Source organism: Microtus pennsylvanicus, chromosome 1 (genome assembly GCF_037038515.1).
Source record: "Microtus pennsylvanicus isolate mMicPen1 chromosome 1, mMicPen1.hap1, whole genome shotgun sequence".
NCBI lineage: Eukaryota > Metazoa > Chordata > Mammalia > Rodentia > Cricetidae > Microtus > Microtus pennsylvanicus.
Genome location: NC_134579.1, coordinates 39,435,902 through 39,462,048, shown reverse-complemented (window position 1 = coordinate 39,462,048; position 26,147 = coordinate 39,435,902). Strand labels below are relative to the sequence as shown.

The 26,147-nt window shown below is 45.2% G+C and overlaps 1 protein-coding gene across 1 annotated transcript; it reads right to left on the bottom strand.

The window, feature by feature from the left end:
• Positions 1-25: 25 nt before the first annotated feature.
• Positions 26-25,722, bottom strand: Hcls1 (hematopoietic cell-specific Lyn substrate 1). Its single transcript, XM_075962142.1, has 14 exons — positions 25,614-25,722; positions 23,248-23,331; positions 22,650-22,723; positions 11,593-11,722; positions 9,521-9,631; positions 6,889-6,943; positions 4,868-4,978; positions 4,293-4,348; positions 3,263-3,332; positions 2,118-2,329; positions 1,624-1,740; positions 1,011-1,212; positions 800-862; positions 26-605 (listed from the first exon to the last, which is right to left on the bottom strand). The coding sequence occupies exons 2-14, from the start codon at positions 23,329-23,331 to the stop codon at positions 472-474; spliced, it is 1,419 nt and encodes a 472-aa protein (XP_075818257.1). The 5' UTR covers positions 25,614-25,722; the 3' UTR covers positions 26-471.
• Positions 25,723-26,147: the final 425 nt, after the last annotated feature.

Here is a 26,147-nt window from a genome sequence, read left to right as displayed (position 1 = left end):
GCACCACTTACCCCAGTACAAAGTGTTCAAAGCCACAGTCTTGCTTTATTCTCAGTTTTATGTCTAAACGGAAAAGACAGTTCCAATTTCTATCTTATGGGAAAAAATGAGCAAAAAAGCACAACCAGGCAAAATCAGGCTGCCTAGCAAGAGCTTCCCTGATGGCTAGCATACAGGGGAATGCCAGCACTCAAGAGGGAGGAGAGCAGAGGGCGGTGTTGGGAGGGAGGCAGGACCACAGATGATGCTATGAGTTATCCCAGGGAAGAGTGGATGCAGAGGGAAGGCCCCTGCCTTGTGCTGCCTCTACCTAAAGCTCTTAATAAAGCAGGAGAGGGAGGTCTGTCTGAATCCAGGTGCTCCATGGCATGCTATTAGGTCCTTTGCAGCAATCCTGTGGAATGGGTAGGAGGAGGCAGAGCCGTTTTGAACCTGGGGAATTGGAGTAACAGAAGACAATGGGGCTGCTCACTAGAGGAGCTTGACATAGTTTGCAGGAAAGAGTCCAAAGTAGCCATGGCAACGGCCCCGCCACCAGCCTTCATCCACCATCTCAATGTCAGTGATGATGTCATCTGGATCAAAGGAGAGCTCATCGCTTCCCTCTGGGGAGGAAGTTGAGGAGACATTAGGATGGTTAGACAGGAATCCCCTAGTGCCTGTCTGTGCCAACTCTAAGCCTCAGGGAAGGAAACAGGCCCAGTCTTTTAGGCTCTTCCTTGACCCTCAGAACCCACCATTTTTCCTATGTATCAGGGGACACAGGTGTGCCAGGCCCTTCAAGGGGCTTCACGCTTACCTCCTTGGTAATCATACAGGGCTACAGCAGAGGTCCCTGTACCACCAGCCTCAGCAGATGATTCTGAATAATGAGAAATATAAACATTACATGGAGAAAGCAAAAAGACATGATCTCACTGGGCAGAAAGGGGAGATTCCCCCTCCATCTCTGATGCCCAGAAACTGACCACATTTTGGAGCTGCTTTCCCCTCCCCATTACCCCACTCACCAGCCTGGTAGGACAGAGAAGGGGTGATCTCGGGCTCCAGCACATCCTCATAGTCTCCCTCTTCCTCCTCCCGCGGATCGAGCTCCCCAACGTCCTCATAGTCGTTCTCAGGCTCCTGCTGAGGCTCCGCTTCATACACTGGCTCTTCCACCACCTGGAGGCCTTCGGGAGTCCTAGGGGGCAGGGCTGGAGGCTCCTCGTCCTGAGGAGAGATGTGTGAGCCAAGAGGATTCAATGATGACCTAATGGGGTTGCCAACACCCTTGCCACCCAACCTCTTCCCTCCTTTCCTCAGAAACGGTCTGCTCTTCATTCCCAGTCTCCTAAAACATTTGCCCTCTCAAAGGAAGTGACAGGAGGGAACTCAAGGTGTGAGGTGAGGGGTATGGAAAGCAAGGCAGAGCCTTTGGAAAACCAGAGGAACATCAAAGCAAAAGCACACTGTTGGCCTACCACAGCTAAGAGAACCAACTGTCCAGGTTTGCTCGGGACTAGGGAGTTTCCAGAATGCAGGACTTTCAATGTTAAAACCAGAGTAAGATTGGCTGCCCCTATACAGTCCAAGACATAACAGGATGGTGTAGGGACAGACACTCTCTGGGACACTGCTTACCTCCGGGGAATTCTGTGGTGGAGTCTGCATCCTGGGCAGAGAGGGAACGGGGTGTTCTTTTCTGCTTCTCATGGGTTCAGGTTCTGGGGGTGGGTGACTGTCTGCTGGAGGCCAGACCTGAAGAACAAGGGGATGATGGCTCCTTCATCTTTAGTTGGTCCAGCAAAGGGTACCTATTGCAGCTGGTAACCACTTGGCACAGCAAAGGCCACCGGTTGTTGCTGGTGACCTGCTATCTGTTAGACTCTTATTACAGAGACTCTAACGGGTAGAGTCTATAAATCCTGATGGCTTTGTTGTTGTGTTGTTGTTTTCTCTTGACCTTCTGCTACCTGGGACCAATTACACACATGGAATCTTCGCAAAGACAAGCACAACAGACTCTGCTCAGACATCTGCCTTCTATTTATTTATTTATTTTTTGCCCATCACTTGGACACCTGGGACACCAGTCAGGTCAAGAGATCTTGGACCCCCAATAAGCATGCACTCACCTCTGAGGAGATCTTCTTGGGCACTGGGGCTGGCACTGCTGGCTCTTCCACAGGCCTCGGTGGCTGCTGAGCTTCGCGGCTCATCTTCACCACAGCCTTTCGCTCCTGTTGCTGCCTGGCCATCTGCTGGGCCTTCTCTTCTTCCTCTCGCTTCCTCTTCTCCTCAGCCATGGACTCAAATTTTGCTTTCAGCCCACGGGCACCACTGGAAGCTGCAAACACAGATGAGGAAAATTAAGGGTGTCTTGGATTGTGAGTGGAGAGAGGAAATAGAGCTTTTAAAAAAAGAGAGAGATCTGTTAACTATACAGGAGGAAAGAAGATGAGGAGGTGACTCATGGAGGGTGTTGGAGGCGGCAGACCCCTGGCCCCTTGACTTTCTTTGCCTGTCTCAGACCCTTTGCCTGCTGGACTGAACGGAGTAAACAACTTGTTCTCCTGTGCCTGCAGCCGCTCTGAGCACGAGACCCTCACGAGTTCCTGATGGCAGGGGAAGTGGCTTCTGGTGGGTTTTACAGCTGGAAATCCCAAGAGCTGGGGCGTGGCTACCAGTTAAGGATCCCAATGGAAGCTTCCCTGGAGCTAAATAAAGTTGGCGTTCTTGTATCACAGATGATCCATGTCTCCATGTCTCTGCATGTGTGCATATGTGTTTAAATCTCCAGCCCCTTTCCTGGCTCGTATAAGGTCCTGTAGTGCAGGTGCTACAGGAGGGGAAGGTACAGAGGTTTTGAGAGGACACTAGGACTTGGGCATCACATGGCACTGAAGCTCAGGTTCCCTATGACCAAAGCACCAGCTGTCCTTTTAAAATTATGAGTTCCTGAACCAGCATCTTTCTCAGCCCATAGTCTTTAAATCTATGTATCTCCACCCGCCACCACCCTATCCCCCATCCCAAAGGTCTACTCTATCTGTATTCCCCAGCTAACGCCTCACTCTTGTCTCTCTGTGTCTCTGTCCCTAGTTTCTTCCCGAATGCCGCTCCTCTTGCCATCCAGTAGGTCTGGATTTTCTCGGAGACAAGACCCTGGACTGGTGAGAGTAGTGCTCTCATCCTCCTTGGCTTATCTCAGTGGCCAAAGGAGGAGAGAGTCAGAAGAGAAAAAACACTGAAGGGCACTGAGAAGGGAATTAAGACTAACCGGCTTCTATGGGGGTGGTCTTCTTATAGGCTGTGGTTGGGGCCTCCATTTCATTGAAGCCAACGGCACTCTGCAGGCAGAAGAACAGTGTATATAGTCAGGGGAAGCAGAAGGGTAGTGATCCATGAGCCAGCACTGGGGGAAAGAGCCACCCTGGGAGGCATCCGTAGCCATGTAGTAGGTAACAGTTGGACTGGGTCTGCAATATTATCTGGTGGGAGAGTGATATAGGAATAGGCGTCATTCTGTAGTAATAGGAGCGGCGGGCCGCTTCCCGCCACCTGGCTCCCGCACTGGCTAGCTTTACCCGAAATAATTACACGGAAACTGTATTCTTTTAAACACTGCTAGGCCCATTAGCTCTAGCCTCTTACTGGCTAGCTCTCACATCTAGATTAACCCATTTCTAATAATCTGTGTACCACCACGAGGTGGTAGCTTACCGGTAAGATCTTAACCTGCATCCACCTTGGAGAGGAGAGCTATGGCAACTGCCTGACTCGGCTTTCTTTCTCCCAGAATTCTGTTCTGTCTACTCTGCCTACCTAATTTTCTGTCCTATTAAAGGCCAAGATAGTTTCTTTATTAACCAATAGACATATGACCCTCCTCCATCAGAGAGAAGGGTAAAAAACTCTACTGGCGAGCTCAGCTCCCCCTTTGAAAGCTCAATGGACTTAGAATTGCAAGTTTCTGAGCCCATTTATACCCAGAATGGAGCAAGGTCCTTGCTCACACAGGAAGAGGAGTCACTGAACATACAGTATGGTAACACAGAGCAGGAAGAGACCAGACAGGACTAAGAAATGCCTGAAATGTCATGTCCAATCTCCCTAGTATCTCCCTTTCCGTGCTAACTCTCTGCCCCCTCCACTCTTCTCAGATAAACCTCAGGTTATAGAATTCATGCTCCTTGGTGACCCAGCTCCAAGAGTTCCATCTGGCTTCTGGCTTCTCCTTTCTCTTGCTATCCTCCGTGCAGCTCCTTTACCACAGAGAGACTCCCGAGACCATGGTATCCTCTGTTTACCTTATCCACTCGGTCCTTCTGGATTCCATATTGGCCACCAAAGCCCTTGGCATAGTCTGTGGGAAAGAAAATTCTGAGAGTGAAAAATAGGAGATTAGAGTGTTGGGAATGGGTCTGGGAGAGGGAGCAGACGGACAGGGAGACAGGAATGTGGAAGGCAGAGAAAGAGGAAGAAATGTCAGAGAGAGACAGGGATGCCAGGAAGAAAAGGAAGAGTTGAGGATGGAGGTGGGGGACTCGGGAGAAAAAGAAGAGAGAGATGGAAAAAGGAAAGACAGTAGAAGTGACAACTAAGGCAAAATACAAGGAAATAAACAGGAAAACAAAGCAAGCCCTCCAGCCATAGCTGCTGAGTCCCAGGGAAGAGCTCTCTGTCCCCACTAAGGCTGACTGGCTTGTGATCCTCACACCAAGCAGCCCATTACCCTGCCTGGCTCCACTCCTTCCTCAATCCCTTTCCTCCTTGCCCCATTCTCTGCCCTGCTTCCAATTCTGCTGTCCTTTCCATCCGTGTTGACTCTCCTTGTCCCTCTCCTTATTCTGGGACCTCCCTCCTCCCAATCCAACCTACTTACCTCGCTGAGACTCGTGCTTCTCCGTCTCTCCCTTGTAGTCATATCCTAGAGCTGCTTTGTCCCGTTTATCCTTCTCTACTCCATAGCGGCCACCAAAGCCATGAGAGTAATCTGCAATAGACAGGGGAGGCCTGAGAGCCTGGCCTCAGCCCGCTGGAAAACGCGCGCATGCGCGCATAAGAAGTCTACAGGAATGAGCGCAGGGTGGGAGGGCAGGGAAAGTTCGGAGCTCAGATAGTGGTGAGCTAATTTAACGGGGACCACGCCCTCACCTCCATCCCAAGACAAGAAGATCCCCTTGATGTTTTCCAGGAAAGGCTGTGTATAGAGAATGTGAGAAGAGATCTCTCGGATAAAAGGCAGACATGGGAGATAAATGCTGTCCCTCCACCCCCATAGAAACCGAGAAGTCTCAGCCAAATATAGTAACTTTAAAGTGGTGAAACTCAGAAAGAAGAAGGAGGAAGAGAGGGAAGAAAGGAACAGATACAAGAAAAGGAGGAAAAGAGGAAAGATGGGGGAGGATGAAATAATTCTAGCTCCAGAAAGAAATACAAGAATTGGAGCTACATAAATAAGTACGAGAGTAACAGTCAGCGCACGTCACAGAAGCCCCAAGGGGTTTTCAGTCAGCGCTCAGCGAAATGGGATTAAGACCTAGGGTCTGTGGTTCTAAAATCTACTCGAGTGGGCATGGGAGCTGGAAAGGAGGTTCTGCCCAGTCCTAAGAAAAAGATGTCTAGAAAAATGCTGCTCACTTGTACACAAAATGGCAAGGTATCTTGTAGTCTGTTCAGATTTGACAAGAGGAGATTTTACCAGTAATATTTGGAACTCTAGTTCTACATCTGAGCGTGGAATGTAACTACTCATTTTTTCCCAATTAATAGGATTTAGGAATTCTAAGGGAAGAAAATAACTTAAATACTGGTCTCAGAAAATACATACTGAGAGGGAGGGTTCTAGGAGGTGTGTCAGTCAGTACAGTTCCATGTAAATATGAGGACCCGCGTTCGAGTCCCAAGAGTGCAGATACAAAGCTAAGTGTGACAGTGTATGCCTGCGACTCCAGAGTGGCAGAGACAGGGACAGGCTGTCTGGAGCTTGTTGACCTGCTGGTCTTGTCAAATCTATGATCTCCAGGTTTGGGAGAGACCCTGTCTCAATAGATAAAAGTGCACAGCGATCAAAGAAAATAGCTAACACTGACCTTTGACTTCTGCATGCCCCAGCACATACTTGCACTCACACACATGAGCAAGCACGCACAGAGAGAATATATATGCGGAAAGAATCTCATAAGAAAGGTAGCGTGAACACAACACAAAGTAGACTTCAAGAAAGAATGCATTCTAAAAGGCAAGGGGGACAGCATCGTCCATCAGGAATAAGTACAGTGGAAGAAATCTAATTCATGAAGCAAAACCTGAGAGAAACAGTAAGATAGATAGACAAATTTATGGTCATTGTTGAAAATTTGAACCTCCTGAGCAAAAAGAGCCATCAGTAAAGTTATAGAAGATCCAAACAACTTTGTCACTAAGACCTAGTTGGCTAAATGACTAAGAACACTCTGTCCCAAACTACACAATCAACTCTTTGATCCTAATGCACAGAGGTCATGTGCAAGACGGAAATACTGGAAATCATTTTTTGATCTCAATAAAATTAAAAGCCAATATCAATAAAATGATATGGAAAATTTCCTCAACTTAAGAAATAAAAATACATAGTTTCAGTTTACTAGACACATGGCAGGCTCCATGTTCTAAAGCCAACACAAGTTGGATTCCATGGTTTTGTGTATGTGTGGTTTTGTATTGTTTGTTTCAAGAGAGAGAGCATGAAGTTGGGTGAGCAGGAAGGATCTGAGTAGAATTGGGAGGGGGAAAGAATATGATGAAAATATAGTTTGCCATGGCCAAAACAGTGGGGGGCTGGAGGGAGCCATGATAAGCTGCTGGAAGGGAGCTGTGATCAGGGGAGCGACCCTCCAGGTGGCCAAGGCACTGGGTACTCACCTTTCTGAGATGCGTGCTTCTCCACTTCTCCTTTGTAATCAAAGCCCACTGCTGACTGAGGAAGAGAGAAATGATTGGTCACCTCTATGTGCTTCATACCCTTGCCTTCACTGCAGTCCCAGAGGCAGTGTTGGGGACCCGTGGCTAAATTTGGAAGTTGAAAGTAGGAACAATGCTACAAAGCAGTCATCATGGCCTCTGGACCAGACCACTCCAGATCCAAATCCCACTTCCCTCATTTATAATTGGTTAGCTTTGGGATTATTCAACACCACTGAGCACTGGTCTCTTTAAATGATATTAAATGTGTCATACCCACTACAGTGGCAAAATTGAGAGAAATGCTCTCTCTTCATTTGGAATAATATGACAGCTCCAGAGAGCAAGGTATAGTATCTGCTGAGTTAGCAAGGAATCAGCATCCCCCCCCCCCCCCCACGTGAGCCTCACAAACTAAGATGAGGCAATAGGTAGCAAAGACCCTGCAAACTAAAAGCTATGTGTGCCTCTGGGCGCCTATGGGCTAGTCACCTCACTCCCCCTGAACTGTGCTGATCTCAGCATGGCCTCACAGGGATGCAAGGCACAGATTTTGGTGGGATGGGATCCAAGTTGGTCCCAAGACCTAATCCATCCTGGGACCTGTGTCCCCATCTGCTCAGTAGCTCCAGGTTTCTAAGCAAAGCTTGGCTTTGTATCTTAAGAACTGGTCTCTTGGTTTCTCTGCTCCCCTCTTCCTTTCTCTCCCTCCCTCTTTCTCGGGGTCTCCTATACCTGAGGCCGGCCTCAAACTCCCTCTGTAGCAAGGATGACTTTGGACATGAGGAAGACAGAAGATAGTTAATTCTTAGATAACCAGAGACAGAGGGAGCGATCAGGCTAATGCCTGGGGGCCTCCACTTTAGATCCAAGGCAGTTTACTCCAGGACTCTTGTCCAGAAGAAATCCCCCTATTGCTGAGGCTTTTCCTCTCTGACAGGCCACTGGCCTCACTCCCAGCCAGTAGGCTGATTTCCTCCTTACCCCACTGTGGGCCACAGATAACCCACCAGGCAGGTTTGGCTGGGCAAACTCCATGTCAGGAGGCTAACTGCACTGTGGGTTGCTGAAAAGGAGGCCCTGTAGAATCCTGTGGGGTTTATTCTCTGCAGTTTCAAAGGTCCCCAAGAGTGTCACACCTAGTCAGGGTTGTGATGTTAATAAGACACAACCAGCTAAATGCATCGTGCCGAGACCAGTTCAGGCAGAAGTGGAAGCAGCTTTGCTCCACACCCAGTTGAGAAGTAAATAAACCCAGGCTCCCTGCACATCAAGCCGATCATGTTCTCCCTCTAGACACACACCTATTCATCATGCGGGGGCTCTAACTTAGTGTGTCCTATGCTGTCTCTGCTGCAATAAATCTTACATATGACAGACATGGCAGGCATACTTCTGCTGTAACTCTTGATGGACAAATGGACTTGTGGGAGGAGGGCTAGCAGGCAGCGCATTTCTGACCCTCTACTTCTACCTGGGAGTGAGTATGTCCAACATCCCTGGTTTATGAGGCACTGGGGTGGTCCCCATACCCTAGGCTAGCAGCTACCAACTGAGCTACTTCCCCATCCTCTAGTCTTTCATTCAGGGTTTATGGACATGTGAACTGCTTAGGTGATGCAATTTGTGCTTGTAAAATAACAACTAGCAATAAGGGCTGGGCAAAGACCACCAGAAGGAAGCCAAGACCCAGGAAATCCTCCCTTGTTTCTAGCACCACATATGCTGCACGTGACATTATCGTCTTTAATGTGTTTTCTGTACTTCTTTTCTCTTACAGCATGTTTTGAACTTTCTCAGTTTTGTTCGGGGTGTATTTTCTCCTACAGTGCAAACAATTATCATCCTAACACTTTGCAGCTTGGATTCAGGCCTACCTGCAACAACAACAACAACAATAAAAATAAAAATAATAAACCAGATGTGAAGATTCTCTAGCCCATTCCTCTCTCCCTCCCCCTCTACTCTCCCTCCATAGCTCCCTTCCCCTTTCAGATGAGACTCTAACCTGTGCCGTGAAAGGATTCAGCTCCTGATATCCCAAATTGGAATTTAAAGCATTGAGGATCGCCAGCCTTGCTCCTTCCACAGAATGAGCTGCACCCATTTAGAACTGCCTTTTGTTCTCTTTAAAGCTACCCTTGTACACAAAGGAGTCTCCATCAACACCCCAGCTTCAGGGATCATTGCTCAATCCTTCCCCTTCTCAGAGCATTGCCATCCTAATGAATTAACCGGCTTACTTGCTGATTTGAGGAATTCTTCTCTGCTAATGCCTTGAGACATTCTTACTCGGAATCTTTGCCTATTAACTGACTAAAGGAGGCTTTGCTGATGAACCCTGGGCCTCTCCTGGGCGAGGCCAGAGCTGCACTGCAACCCCAGCCCTAAGGAACTTAAGTGGATGATGATGTTACACACACAGCCTCCCCACCAGCTGCTGAGACCGGTCATGAGATCTGTCCTGGACTCAATGCCAGTACCAGACACACGTGGCCTCTGCTGAAGAAGCATGGACCTACATTTAGGACTGAGTGTTGGTGAGGCCCACATAATGTAAGGGCTATGGCAGAGGGGGAACGTTGTCACTTACCTTGTCTGCCCGGTCCCTTTCAACTCCATATTTGCCCCCAAAGCCTCTGGCAGCATCAGTCTGAGAAGAGTGTTTCTCCACATCAGCGACATATTCGTGGCCCACGGCACTCTAAGGAAAATCAGGAATGGTGTATAAAAGATCGCAATGACCTTAAGAAATCGAGATGGCAAATGGATGTCAGGATACAAGAAATTCCCTTCCGGGTCAGATCTGTAGCCTTTGACAGGGCCGCCAAGGAACCGATGATGGGGGACACAGTAACTTTCTCTAGAGCGGGGCCCATCCTAGAATCCTTTTCACATCACAAGAGAGCCATTGCTCAGAAGCCTCCAGGAATGTACTGGAAGTCAGAAGATAGAGAAGAGATGGCCAGAGCAGTATTGAGCCAAAAGAAGCGAGAGGAGAGCTCAAACAGGGGCACTGCAAAAAAGGAGCAAAAAGGAGCAAAGCTTGGGTGCATCTAGAGGCACTGACTAGATGCCCTGACCGAATGACGTCTCCACTCCAGCAACCAGGTATCTCTGTCCTAGATCTTTAATCATTGGAACAACCAAAGTTCAGAAGTGAATTCTGAAGTTTTCAATGTACATATAAAACATTGCTAAACTGGGCAGTGGTGGTGCACACCTTTAATCCCAGCTCTTGGGAGGCAAAGGCGGCTGGATCTCTGTGAGGTCAAGGCCAGCCTGGTCTACCAAGTGAGTTCCAGGACAGGTTCTAAAGCTACAGAGAAACCCTGTCCCAGAAACAAAACAAAACAAAAGATTGCTAAAGGTCTGAGCAGTGGCTCAGTGTATAAGAGTCCTTGTTCTTCAAACATGAAGACTTAAAATCAAATCTCTGGCACCCACCAAAACAGTGAGGCATGGCTACATGTACCTATAACCCCAGCATGGGAAGGTAGAGACAGGTGAATTTTGGGAGCTCCCTTCCCAGCCAGCCTGGGTGATGTGATGAGCTTCACACTCAGTGGGAAATCCTGCCCCAAGGCACTAAGGCAGAGAGCTGCAGAGGAATACATTTGACATCTTGCTTGTGCACATACAAGTGCACTCACTGCCCCCACAACCTGCATGCACGCATACACCACATACAACATATGCATACAACACACATACACACATAATCACATAATACACTAAGGCAGTGGTTCTCAACCTTCCTAATGCTGTGACCCTTTAATACAGTTCCTTGTGCTATGGTGATCCCAACCATGAGATTATTTCATTGGTACTTCATAACTGAAATTTTGTTACTGTTATGAATCATAATGTAGGTATCTAGTATGCAGGATATCTGATTTGTGGACCCCAAAGTGTTGTAACCCACAGGTTGAGAAAAGAAAATAAGAGAAGTTGCAATACAGACAGAATACACAGCATTTAAAGGCAACAAATAAGTCTATAGCTTATTTTCCCTCCTCCACTAATGTTCCCTGCTTCCTCAGTCTGAGTATGGCATAGTTTCATTTTGTTTCTGTGATTACAATAGCTTCCAAAAGAAGCTTTAAAGGAGAAAGGTTGTATTTGGCTACAATTCCAGGTCAAGGCAGAAACTTAAAGGAAACAGTCACATTCACAATCAAAAGCAGAGAGAATAAATGCATGTAGAATTGCTGATTAACTCGCTGTTTCTATTCTTATATAACACAGGACCCAAGCCCAGAGGGTGGTGCTGCACACAGTGGGCTTCTCACATCAATTAATGTAATTAAGACAACCCCCAACAGACATGCTCAGTCTGACCTAGACCGTCCTTCACTGATGCTCTTTTCTCAGCTGGTTCCAGATTGTGTCAAGTTGTCAATTAAAACTATCCATCACCCAGGGTCACAGTATACCTGGAGCTGCAGAAGGCAGCTGCTCTAATGTCTTGACTCTCTTTCTGCCTTCTGTATTTTGTGTGTTGAGATGGGGGGAGAAAAAGATACTAACAGCACATAGGTCATTCTCCTTTAAAGCCCAAATGGACATCATATTTGGAACAAATTTTTAATCAAAGCCCCAATAAGATAGTACTTTGCTTTTGATCAATTTTTCTCTAAAACAGACCTCTCCTTTTCTACTCACCTTGTCCATCCGGTCCCTTTCCACTCCAAACCGGCCTCCATAGCCATGGGATGCTTTAGGCCCCGACTCCAATTCCTTCTTCTTTAGAATGTCATGCTCCTCGGACACTTTGTTCCTCAGCTGGTGGATGCTGCAAGTAACCACACACTTGATGCTCACTCACCTCGTACAGGGAGGTCAACAGTCCCTTTCCCAGAAAAGTGGAAATCTTTTATAGCAAAACTCTTGAGACCCCCAAATGTATGAGTGACAGGTTTGGAGTAAGAAGTTGGTATTCTCTAGAAGCCAAGATCCTGTGATCTCTTATCTTTCTCACTAACATAACCTTGTCATCTTTAGTCCCATTTTTCATGTTCTCATGTAAACAGATGATACCTATATACTTACTGTAGGAGCCAGCCATGATAAGCTAAATATGAACATATCACTCAAAGGAAGTTCTTTACTTCCAACCATTATCACCTGCCAGAGTAGTACTCAGCCATCCATAAGTTTAATAAGAGGCCTGAGCCTCAGTGGTTTACCCTGAAGCAATGTCTAGCTGCAGGAAGAACCAAGAACTGAGATTACCCACGCACCACCCAAAAACAGACCATCCAAAGGAAATGCCTAACATTTCGACTGCTGTAGATAGTATTACCTACCAGCACACTCTCACCAGGACGTCCCTAGACAAATGTCAGCCAATCAGGGGTCCTGAACTCTAGGCCCATATTTCTATATGATATGGCAGCCAGGCTCTCAAGCCATAGTTTGTACCTGAAGTAGTCATGTAACCTTCCAGACTGGCTGTCACTACCCTAACAAAAGGTTAGGATGTTGTTTTGCTCCTTCCTTTGGAATTTGGAGGATTCCTGAAAAGAGGTGCTAATTCAGCCTAATTCAGAGCTGGGGGCTCTCCATTTATTACAGTACGTTGGACATGTGGGGAGACCAAGTTTGCAAGCTTGCATAAAATAAAGGCTCTTTGCTTTTACATACGAGACTGGGTCTCCTTGTTGGCTTTTTGGGGGACTTCGCAGATTTGGGCATAACACAACTGAGAAGTTATCGCTCTCTCTGAAAAGGCCAGCCTTCAATCACTTAGGTGGTCTGTCTCAAGAAACATAAAAATATGCAAATGCATTTAGACCATGGTTCTAAGAATCTACCCCAGAAAAACATTTTTAAATATGGCAAAGCTTAAAGTCTAGTGATTGAAACATTACAGACAGTAGCAAAAATAACTAATCCATATACCTAGTAATTGGGAAATAGCTAAGAAAATAGAAATGCTATCTTTCAAACAACATAATGGAAGTCATTAAAACTGATGCTTATAAAAATGTAGATTTGAGTAAGTTTATTTATTCATTAGTATCAGTGTAGTTTTATTAGTGTATTTTTTTTGTCAAGCAATAACATTCTGCAACCTAAGCCTGATAATTTTTGAGAATAACAAACTCTCTTAGAACAGTTAAAGTTTGATGGAGGAAGGTCATTGGCTAATAAAGAAACTGCCTTGGCCCATTTTATTGGTTAGAACATAGGTGGGGGGAGTAAACAGAACAGAATGCTGGGAGGAAGAGGAAGTGAGCTCAGACTCGATAGCTCTGCTCTCTGAGACACACGCAATGAAGCTCCAACCCAGGATGGACGTAGGCTAGAATCTTCCCGGTAAGCGCACCTTGGGGTGCTACACACATTATTAGAAATGGGCTAGTCCAGGTGCGAGAGTTAGCCGAGAAGAGGCTAGATATAATGGGCCAAGCAGTGTTTAAATGAATAGTTTGTGTGTTGTTATTTCTGGTGTAAAGCTAGCCGTGCGGGAGCCAGGTAGGATGAAAAGCAAGCCCGCAGCACCTTACAACAAAAGGTCCCATAGTTTAGGACCAGAACTCCACCTCTGACAGTGACACTGGCGGGGGAGGGGGGACAAGGGCACTCACTCCTCTACTAAGTCCATGCTCTTTTCTATGTTTACTACCATGGAGGCTGCAACACCGAGGAGGGAGGAAGCCACAGTCTGTTTAGTCTGAAGATCTGAGCTGATCGATCAGCACTATGCCAACAAACAACAGCAAGAGCTCACAAATTTGGAAAATATGCAAGGACCCTGGACCATATAGAAATATCTGGGTGTCCAGGGACTCCACAGCTCAGACCCAGCAGAGACTGGTTTCAGGCAGAGTGACTGTCTCACAGTGGAGATGTTCTCCTTCTGTGGAAGATTAGACCCATCTGCTGGTCTAGCGGGATAATCTTGCTGAAGCCTTTGTAAAAGCCTTTCAGCCTTAGCCACGGTTTATTTTGGAGAGCTGGCTAGGAACCAGATGAAATCAATCCTCCCGGCCCACAGGCACCCGGTGTTCCCATGCCTCACCTGACCTCTTTGGCAGCAGTGAAAGCAGAGATCCAATGAGCCTGCAAAGGCCTCAGAGCTGCCTGGGTCTGAAATGGATGGACGGGGCTTCAAGAGGCTCCCAACTGAGGTATTCAAGGGAGAAATGGAGGGCTGGGGACAAACATTGTTTGCAATTGAGAAAATATGCAAATCTGCCTACTGAATGGCTGGCTAGTTAGGGGAATGTACCAACAGATGACCTTATTTGAATGAAATTTTTTAAACAACAACAAAAATATTTACAAAATTGGTTTTGTTTTGTTTTGTATCTCATTTTTGTTTGTGAGAAACAGTTTCACGTAGTCCAGGCTAGCCTCTACTTCAGGTAGCCCAGGTTAGTCTCTACTCCCTGTGTAGCCAAGAATGACCTTGAACTCGTGAGCTTCCCACTGTTTCCAAGTGTTAGGATTACAGGCATCTGTAGCCACATCCAACTGAAAATCAAACTTTTTATAAATTTCTTTACCATATAGCTGAATCTATCTGAGTGGGTCTTAATATATAATCATTTTATTTGGTAAATATCAGTTAAACAACTCTGAGTGTAAAACATTGCCAGGCTCTAAGAACACAAAAGATCTCATGTATGGCAACAGTGGACAGATGGAAGAGACACAAAAAAGCAAAACGTTACAGCCAGGGTGCCAAGTGTCACATCTAAGGGGCTTTTGACACGCTGTCTCCGCTCCAAGCTTTCAAATGACTTGTATTGACAGTGCAAGAGAATCAAGCAAAAATTCGGGACTTCAGAGGTAAAAGGGAGAAAGGGCAGCACTGTTGAGTTTTATAAGGAAATGAAAATAAAGGTATAAAGCTGAAATAATTCAGACCATAAAGTCTTTATTCCCAAACAATATGAACATGTGCTTAGGAAAGCCTAAATAATCCACAAAGTTACCGAACTATTAAGTACTTACAGCAAGGTTACAGGATGCAAAGACTATCAAGGTCAACTGCATTTATCTACCAGCCAAAGACATTTGAAAACTGAAAGTCAAAAGTAAGTTATACTCATGACACAACACGAAATGCTTTAGGGGAACTTTAACAAAATATGAGTAAGACGGGAACATTAAACAATACTTCTAAAAAAAAAAAACACCCTCAAAGAAGACCTGTATAAGTAGAAGAATAGCTCAGGTTTGTAGATCAGAAAACCCAATACGACCAACATGTGCATTCCCCCTTAAATGACCTCCACCTCCAGTGGAATCCCAACAAAATCCCAACAGGCTTCTTCTTTTTCCAGGAGCTGACTTGCTGGTTCTACATGTATAAAATTATAAAAGTCTGGGATAAACAGGTCCTTCCTCTCATAGTTCAGGGAATTCTGAGGAAGAGAGGAAGGAAGAATTGTAGGAACCAGAGGTGTCAAGGGCACCAGGAGAAGATGGCCCACAGAGTCGACTGAGCAGGGCTCACAGGTACTCACAGAGACTGAAGAGGTGATCAAGCAGCCTCCACAGGTCTTAGCTAGGCCCTCTGCATAAACGTTCTGACCGTGGAGCTGGGTGTTCCTGTGGAACTCCTAACAGCAAGAGTGGGGAGTGTCTCTGACTCTTTTATCTGCTTAGGGCCCTTCTCCTCCTGCTGGGTTGTCTGGCGCAGCCCTGAAGTGCGGGTGTGTGTCTAGTCTTACTGTATCTTGCTATGCTGTGTTCCCTTGATGTCTCTGGGAGGCCTGCTCTTTTCTGAAGGGAAATGGATGAGGAGTGGATCTGGGGGAAGGGGAGGTGGGAGGGAGAACTGGGCAGAGTGCAGTCAGGATATATTGTACAAGAGAAGAATTAAGAAAAAAAAAGACTAAATAGGAATTACGTTTTTGTATCAAAATAAAATAAGATAACATAAAATCTTGGGATAGTAAGAAAATATTTTTAAGGAGTACACTGTTGGAGTCCGGTTTGGTTTCAGCGACCTACCACACAACTACAACAGTCCCTGCACTGTGGTAACTACGCTGCCAGGGCAAACACACTGCTTAGTGAGGCAGAATCAAGTTCAGAAATCAACCACACAGAAGGTCAAAGAAACCTGCTAAGTCAGTGGGAAAGGGACAGTTGGAATTTTGTTTGGCAAATGGATATCCATAGAAAAAGACGAAACTTAATTTCAACTTCATATTGCACATAAATAATAAAAGATAAAATCTTAAATAGAACCAAATGTTAGAGACAATCTTCACACCTTTTTTAAATAGTTACTTTTTTAAAAGATTTATTTATTTATTTATTATATATACAACATCCTGCCTCCATGTATGCCTGCATGCCAGAAGAGGGCACCAGATCTCATTATAGATGGTTGTGAGCCACCATGTGGTTGCTGGGAATTGAACTCAGGACCTCTGGAAGAGCAGCCAGAGCTCTTAACCACTGAGCCATCTCCCCAGAAACTTTAAGAGAACTTTTTTCTTAGACAAAAAGACAACAACAAATAAAAAAACTAACCCAGTAATTATAAAAATCTTTTAAATAAATTAGACTTCCTCAGAATTCAAATCTTGTGCCTATGAAATAATGCCATCAGGAAATTAAAGAAACAATCATTACTCTTGGATAAAATATTTATAAAACATACATCTCACAAAATATCTATTTCTAAAATATATAGAGAACTCAGTAGGAAAATAGTCCATTGTAAAGGTGAGGAAATATTTGAACAGACACTTTATAAAGAAGATGGAAAAAGAGACATTCATGACATGCAAAAAGCACTTGATGAAGTTTACTTATCCAAGAAATATAAATTAAAAATACCGCATACCCACAGAGTGACTAAAATTCAAACTACCAACAATAATAAGTGTTGACAAAGACATGGACCATGTGAAACAAATACATTTCTGGCAGAAATAAACTTGGTAAATTCCTATTGGAAAACAGATTGGCAGTTTCTCAAAAGTAAACACACACTGACTATATGAATAAGCAATTAGATTTTTAAGAATACCCTGGGAGATATAAAAATATATGTCAACAAAGAGATTTGTGTTCAAATGCTCATAATATGTTTGTAATAGACTTAGAAGTCCAACAACAGAGCAATGAATAAACCAAACTATAATGTAGGTACACAGCAGATACTATTTGACTACAAGAAATAAAAGACCAATATATACAAGGCTCTAGCTAGATTCCAAAAACATTATAAGTAAAAGAAGACCAACACAAAAGAGTATAGTCTATGTTATCCATTTACTGAAGCTCTCGAGACACCAGGCTAACCACCCTACAAGATACAGGTCAGTGTTTATGTGTGTACTGGCCAAGGAGACCCTGACTACGGAGACACGGAGAAGTTTCAGTGGTAACTGAAATCTTCTATGTTCTGACCGTACTGGTGGTTACTTGTAGTATTATCAAAATTCATCGAACCATTTGTTTATAATCATTACACATTACAACAACAATTTCTTTTTAAATAATAAAATAATTAAATGAATGATAGCTTTTATGTCCTCATAAATAGGCCGCTGCTTATGCGGTGAGCACGGCATGTCAGGAAGGCCAGACTGTTTTTGTGAGATCGTTGATTATACTGGGTAAAGATATGTCATTGTGATTGTTTAATAAAAAGCTAAACAACCAACAGCTAGGCAGGAGGTATAGACAGATATTCAGGACAGAGAAAGCTCTGGGAAGAAGAAAGAGGGAGTCGCCAACCGCCAATGTAGACGAGGCGGGACATGCAGGAAGAGAGGCAAAGCCATGAACCATGTGACAGCAAGGAGCTGAATAGAAATGGGCTAATTTAAGTTATACGAGTTAGTTAGACACCAGCCTAAGCTGAGGCTAAGATTTTATAATTAACAAGAAGTCTCTGTGTTGTCATTTGGAAGCTGGCTGGTGGGCAGAGGAGACTTATTACAGACTATAATGTACTTGGCTGCTTTAAACAGAACAGCAACCTTAGGGAAAGAGGTAGTGGTCGTGGGAGGTCACATTCCATTTTAAAAAGAGAAATGTGGGCATGACAAATTAGGTCTATGAGAAATGATATGACATAGGGACTAAGGCCCATAGACCCAGGCTGAGCTGAATTCAAAGCATTTGTGTGTGTGTGTATATGTGTGTGTGTGTGTGTGTGTGGTGTGTGTATGTGTGTGTGTGTGTGTGTGTGCGTATGTGTGTGTGTGTGTGTGTGTGTGCGTGTGTGTGTGTGCGTATGTGTGTGTGTGTGTGTGTGTGCGTGTGTGTATAATATATATATATATATGTCTACATCCTTAGACAGATTGTGAAGATCAAGAATGAATACCTTACTTCTCTGTGCTATGAGAATGATATCATCGTCTATTAAAGACAGGCATGTCTGCATGATGGGTCTCAGCTCAGTTCATGTTGCCATTTATTCTTATCCATAGCTGTGGTTTTCTTCACAGGAGCCCTGTGAGGTAAGGAGGCTGGTACTATTAACTCCAGTCACATGGTTAATGCCCCGAGTGCTGGCATAGCCGAGCTGGTTGCCGTCCCTGGACCTCCAGGGTTCTACTTTGAGGTATTGTCATTCTTCATTTCTACTCAGCGTAGAATGGTAGGACCCAGAAATCAGGTAAGCCACTGAGATGGGTACCTCTAGCTACTTCTCAGGAAGCACCGAAGGCCTTGTCCAGTGCAGTGCTGCCCACAGTACTGTTCATAGTACGTTCTGGGAGCTGACTTGTTCACAGTGCATTTTGGGAGCTGACCTGTTTCTTTTTACAGCGAAAGAAGATAAAAATCAAAAGTTTGATTTTAGAAACACAAGCAAGAGTTTTGCACGGTGACCTCATATCTGTTGAATCTAAAAGTAAAAACTGTGCTTATATCTTTGATGTCATGGCTTTTCAGTTGTATTTTATTTTACAAAAGTGTCAATATGTTACGAATTTGATAATAGACACGCAGAAGACAAAACCCTCGGTCCTCTCCCGCAGTGAGTTTAAGAATCACTGTCTGAGGGTGATAAGGATGCTTTACTAGTCAAGGGGTAAGACAGCAGGCAGAGGAGCAGGCAAGCATAGGAATGGGGAGACAGCCCTTGACCACTGGGCCATTTCTCTACACAGTTGATGAGGGACGGAAAAATCACTTAAGCTGGTCTCTGAATTAGAAAGCCACCCCCAGACTAAACTAATTCAAGGCTGACCTGAAAGATACGAGTGGTGAGGGGGGTAGGCAGCCCGCCTACTAAGAACCACAGTCACTTCCTGTTCCTGTTTTGAGTCAGCTCAGTCTGGCGAGCCCTCTCCACTCCAGTTTCCCCTCCGCTCCCAGTGTCTTGGTGATTCCCACTTGACCACGGAAGGTGGCTCAGTGGGCCCTGTCCAAAGAAAGAGGCTTCACATTGGCATGTTCCCTGGAGGACTGTTTGATCTGGGTAGGAAGACTGAAGATCAGAGAGGATAAAATGTTTGCCCAAGATCACCTAGCCTGTTCCTATAGGGGATCCAAGCTTCTGTACCTTGAAGGCTTTAACAAATGCACACAAGTAAGCCTTTGGGGAAGTATCTCCAGTTATTCCAGTGGTTATGGATCCAGTTAGTTGGATATGTAGAGTTACCACAATGTACGGCCTCAGGGACCCAAGTCAGAGCTATATGTACAGTGCTATGCCATGTAGGGAGCCATTTAGGGAGAAGGAAGTCTTGGCTGTTGCATAGTTGTATTAACTTTGCGGGCTGGGACTCTGATAAATCTCTATTAACGGAGCATAGAGATAATATCACCAACATGCTAAGAAGTGCTACGTACCAGCAGACGCTCAGGTAGACAACTCAATGAACTCTCAACATGAACCTTCGGGTAGCTGCTATCATCCCCGTGAATTAATAAAACGAGCTAACTAAATTCATACTGCTAGTAATGACAGAGCTGTGAACTGAATCAAAATCTTCCAAAAGCAAGCTCCTGGTGGCAGGACTCTAGAAGTCCTTAAAAGGCTCTGCTCTCACTGAACATGCAAGATGCAGGCTCCGGGATGGGAAAACAGCGGGATACTGTTTCCCCATCTCAGCAGGTCTCAGAACACCAGGACAGGTGGCTTTCACTCAGAAAAGGAAAAGCCTCCCTCAACCTTCTTAAATCTGTGAGCTTTCAGGGGAATGAGCATTAAAGAAGCTTCTGGAAAGGCCCTGTTCCTATTCTTTTTCTTTGTCACACTGTGTACTTTCCAGACTTGGTTGATTTGTTAAATATTCAGTTGGGGCTGGAGAGATGGCTCAGCAGTTAAGAGCATTGGCTGCTCTTCCAGAGGATGTGGATTCAATCCCAGCACCCACAAGGCAGCTCACAGCTATCTATAACTCCAGTCCCAGGGGATCCAGCATCCTCTTCTGGCCTCCATGAGCACCAGAACCACACATGGTACATGGCCATACATACTGACAAATGACCCTTACATATAAAAGTAAATAAAATATAAAAATAATATTTAATATAGCTACTTAAATCAAACCATTTATGTCTGAATGGTGTTCAGTAATATTCCAGATCTGCCCAAATGTGTGCCAAGTTTCCTAAGACTATGGCAGCTGCAGTGTGGCCGTCACTGACACCTTTAAAATCCAGGGGGCCAAAATATTGTTAGAGTGTGGGTGGAGGAGTTGGGAATGAAGCCGAAAATCGTCTTAATCTTGCCAAATTTAGGAATGGCATTGATTAATTATTTTTCAGCTTTTTTTTTCTTAAAGCATTGCATTTACTTTGCTACTAAAATATGACAGCCTAGTACTACAATGCAATAGTCCTGGTGAGATGGTCTAGACTAGTCTGTGGAAGAGAAGTATGTCTCTAAAGGGCCAAGGACAATAGTCCACAGAAAACCCTAGCTATGCCCATATTTGCTTCTCTCTTTTTGAGACATAAGAGTCTCATGTATTGTGGTGATACGATATTCTAAAAATATCTCCTACATCTTAAGAGATTAAAACTTTTGCTGGCCCTCACAGCCAAAGTTAATAGGCCTTGAAATCACTTAACACTTAAGACTGCAAGCCTGTTAAACCTGACTCTAGGAGAACAGTGTAACAACCAAACTTACTTGCCATCTGATCAATTCTTACAACCTAAACTAATGCACAGTTGCGATCTTAAATCATGTCCTCTTCTATGCCCCTGACCCAGATAATGCGTGTGCATCATTTGCTGAAAGCAGCAAATACAGAAGTTGAAAGCAACTTCCTGAAAAATGCCATAACGGTTGAAAGTAACCATTGTGGATATTGGTTGATTAACAATGATATTTGTTTATCTGGGTCAGTTGGAGCCAGAGACTTAATCCCATGTTAAACTCTGTTAAAGATTTTTGCCAGGTGTTCCTCATTCCTTTCCCCACGTAAAGCTTTCTATGCAGTTCAATTGAGATAGAAGAGAGCTTTTAGTGAGGGGGATCCAGAAACCAGGTACACAGTCACAAGGCAATCATCTGCGAGACAGATAGACACACAGAGACAGGAACACACAGATTCACAAGTCAGCCTTCACCCAGTCTAAGGGACTGAGACACATACAGCAGACCAACAGAGGAAGGAAGACAGAGAGAGCATGAAGCAGGGAATTCAAATCTAGACTCTCTGTTGGTTAAACAAGGGGAAGTGCTTTTATTTCTTTCCTTGATGGGATACCAATGCATTATTGGTAACTAACACACAGTGTAACCTAGCCTAGCCTTGACATTGAACTTCTGACCCTTCTGCAGAAACCACTCCACCAGCAGCCACCTCCCTCCACCCTTCGGTGCTAGGATTACAAGCATAAGCTATCACGCCTAGTTTCTTTGGTGCTAGAACCAAACACGGGCCTTCGTGCATGCTAGGCAAAATTGTTTCCACTTGAGCTACATTGCCACATTTATTTCAGATAAAAAGAAAGTTGGATCATTGTCTTGAAGACTAAACATCATTACTAAAGTAGGATTAATCATGAGTTTCCAAATGCCTTGTTTCTTTATAGTAGCAGTAATGGTTCCCAATTTCCATCGTGTAGTCCAATGCAAATTTGTTTCTCAAGTCACTGCCCCCACTATGACAGCAGATATTATCTTCACTATAGAATTTATGGGGGAGTCCTTAACCTTGACATTTTACTGATGCCTTCTCTTTTTGAAACAGGGTCTTATTATGTAGTCCTGGCTGACCAGAGATCAGCCTGCCTCTGCCTCCTGAGTGCTGGAACTAAAGATGCGTAAGACCACACCCAGCACTGAAGTCTTCTTAACTGAAGTCTTCGCAACCCATTGGCAGTCACCTTACACTCTAAACACATGTTCTACATTTATGTAAAGGGATAGGTGAATGGCATTTTATAGATAACTGATAGAGATAGATGGATGGATAGATGGATGGATGGATAGATAGACAGACAGATAGATCTTCAGCATTTGTGCCTCTTCTCTGACTATCTCATGTCTGATTGAAGGAAGGGAGATAGCTAATACAGCAAACTGCCGGGGGGAGGTGGTTCATAGAGCTGTCATACATAAAAGACAGATAATAAGACAGATGATAAGAAGAGAGAGATGAAGCAAATACACATGAAGACATAGAAACACACAGAGACTGATTCTAGAACAAACAAATAAACAGAAAGATTCCTAGACACGGCTATTTTCTTGCTGCACACTGCCCAGAGCCCGCAGGCTTTTCATCAGCTCTCCATAGACCACCCCTCCCTCCCAGTCTCCCAGCACCTACTTGATGTGCTCTGTCCGTCCAGAGCCCTCGATGGTCTTGGCTCCCCACCGCTGCTCCTTCTCGGAGATGTCATTCTAAAACAGACAGCAGGCAATGTCGTCAGCAAGAAACGGGCTAGACTGCAAGGAGCCTCCCAGCTGACCCTCCCCATCTCCGTCCCCTGCATTAGATGCTTCTTCAGAGTCTCTACTGTCACTCCCAGCTGCATTTATCCTATCTCAACCCGCATGAGAATTAAAGTTAAGCTAATGATCCTTGGCTTACTCTGAATCACCCACCCTTTCCTCCTTAGATCTCTCAGGACATCTCAAATCAAGCACCATAGGCCAGAAGAGTCCCAGGTTCAACTGATCTTCAACTTCAGGATGGAGTGACCTAGTCTCTCAATTTCACTACCAAATACACTCGCACCTGGGCCCTTCTATGTTCAACACCAGTGATCACGCATTCCTAATAATGTCAGCTAGTGGTTCTGCAGATCTGTCTCACCACGAAGACTATCCTAATCTCAGATACTCCTTCCTAATCCCTCTCAAAGGCCAGAGTGGCTGAGGTGTCCCACACCCCATTGTCCCAGTGAAGTTTATGCCCTACTCACCACAAAGTCAGGGTCTGTATCCCAGTCATCACCCTGGGTCTCCACGGAAACAGACACATCATGCCCCACTACAGACTTCCACATCTGAGGGCGACAGACAATGGAAATAATTAGGAATGATGGAGGAATCAAGAGGAAGGATGATCAGAATGCTGAAGCAATCAAATGTTTCTCGCCATTCTTAGAAGGAAACAAGAGCTGAAACAAGCAGATAGAAGTTCTAGGGAGAGTTCTTAGAAGAGAAGGGAGCGGGAGTTATTTAAGATTTCAGAGTGGTCTGAGTCCACCCACATCTGGAGGGAAGTCAGTGCAGATGTAGGCAACACTGAGCAACCTCTGTCAACGCGCCGTGACCACTCACTGCATCCACAGCTTGTAGTACTTGACAACACCTTCTGCAGGATTGGGGTGGCATTTCCCTCAGATTTCTCCATGGTTTCCTTTCTAGTTGTCAGAACATAAATGAATCCAGGGTGCCTGCTGTCTGTAATCTGCTTAGCTACATTGAAACTGTTTCACCTGTCTATGGGATACTGTCCTACGTTCACTCTAAGACACACTCACAGAAGAGCAGTCGGGACAGTTGGCTGAAAGACCCACACTAGTTGATGCAAGGGGAAACATTGACGGGAATCTCAGTTTCCTAAGGGAGAAAACACCGAGGCTTTATGTTTTAGCACTCAATTGAAAACACTGTTCAACTGCATTTAAAGATATACATATTCAAACACCGCATGTAACAGATCCCCTTTTGGAACACATGTGGGATTTACCAACCAAGTAAGCAAGCGTTGCGGGGGTCTTTGGAGAAAACTAATTTGGCAGGGGAGCAATCATTCCTCTACTGGATACCCGTGTTTTCCTGAGCCTTGCCAAGGGAGTGTGAGGAGGAACTGCCTAGTCACACTGTGGACTTCTGAACAGTGGCGTGGCAAGGTAACAAGGGGCAGTGCCCACCTGCTCTGGTAGTCTTTGGGATTTCCTGGCTCCGCTCTTCCCTACTGGCTGGCAAGTCCCTGCTTACCCTTCTTTCTCAGAGACTTCCACCACCGGGAGGCCGTTCTGCTGTTCATCACTGTTTCCCAGAGGAGACACTCTTCAGTTCCTATCTGCAGGACTCTGTCCATTTAGGCCCCAAGTCTCCACTGAAATGCACCTGGAAACTTCCACCCTTGTCTCTGTTTCCTAGCAACCCCCAGAAGATCATCCCTGGGGAATCTGAGGAGGGGAATTAAAGATCTGCTAAGGGGCAGTAAGGGAAGTGGTGAGCTAACCAGGCCAAGGGTCACTTGAGCTGCTAAGAACATTGCCTTCCTTACTTAGCAATAGCTACTGATAGGGCTTAGCACAGGTAAAGATGACCTGTGAACCACATCCTATGGCCTCTCTTTGACATGACCTAGCTCTTGCGCTGTTCTGCAACAGAGTGAAACTGGAAAGGAGAAGTCAACTGTATTCATAAGCAATAAGGAAGCAGTGAGGTCCGATGGTCTCATCTTCTGTCTTATCCCCTGCCCCCAGGCCTCAGCCATCTCTCCCATCAACCTCACATACCCATTTTTAAGATCAAAATAACTTAATATGCTCGTACTCTTGATGACTCATCAGTAAGGTTGCTAACTTGAAGCAGAAGGCTGGAGAATAACCCAGTGAAGGACAGAGAATGCCAGCACATCCAGTGCCTGAGGACTGTGTTGACTTATGACAATAGTCTACAGACACCTCAATAATGTAAGAGTAATGGGACCACAGCCAGTAACACAACACTGAGTATGTACCTCTTAACCAGATACTAGACTAAGCCCTTCACAAATATTAAATACTTTGACAACTCGCTGATTCCTGTAATTTTGTTCCCCAATGTTAAATAATGAAGGGCTTAGCATAGCTGTTTGTCTCTGACACTCTGGGATTCCCACAAACACAAAGTTACCCCAGCTGAATAATCATGCCTGCATTTGTCCCCTAAAAGCACTTGGCTCAGCACCAGTGTTCACGTGGGTTAATTCCTGTTCCCTTACATTTCCCATGTGCCGTCCCCATAGACCATACAACAGTCTTCATCTTCTGTGGGACTCCTTTAGCTTAGTGCCCGGGGCCAACCGGCCCTTAGAGTGGGATTTGTAGATCCTCAATAGAAGCCAGGGTATACTTAGCTGGGCCCGCGGTCCTAGATGGCTGATCAATCACGTCCCTGAGTGCAGGCCATTTCCTTGTTCCTATCTTCCCATGCTCATTGTCAACCACTGCACACAGACCTGATGGCCGTCACAAGTTCAGCACCAATTAGCAAACTAAGGGCTGTGTGGATTTCTATTCCACACTTCCCTGTGTCCCCCAAGTCTCCCAGAGCTCTGAGTACCCACCTTCACTACTGTTTGTTCAAGCTCCCAGCTCCGGCTCTTCAAATCCACACCCGGCGGCCCCCGCCAGCTGCTGCCACTTCAGGGCAAGAAACTGAGCAGCGGCTTTAGTTCCGTTTTCAGGTTTTCTGTCATTTCCTGCCACACTGTCCTCACAGCTACTTCCTGAAGTTTGAGTCAGTTCCTTAAGCTTTAGGTACTTAAAAGGGTTAAGTGTTTCTGTGTCTAGTATTTTGAAAAGTTTTTGCAAGTCATGGGATAGTTATAAAAGTGACCACATCAGAGCCACGTCCCTAAACAGTTAAGACACGTTCAAGAATGTTGTAGAACTGCTCTGTGTCCTACGTAGGACAGTTGCATCTAGGATAGTAAAAGAATTCAGAACAAACCAGAGGGGGATGTGGTAGCAAACATCTGTGATCCCAGTACTCAGGTGAAGCCTGGGCTACAACATGGTTTTAGAGGTCTAGTCTGAGAGAGGAAAACAAAAACAACATTTGATGTGGGCTGGAGCAATCAAGAGAGGCTTCCTGGGAG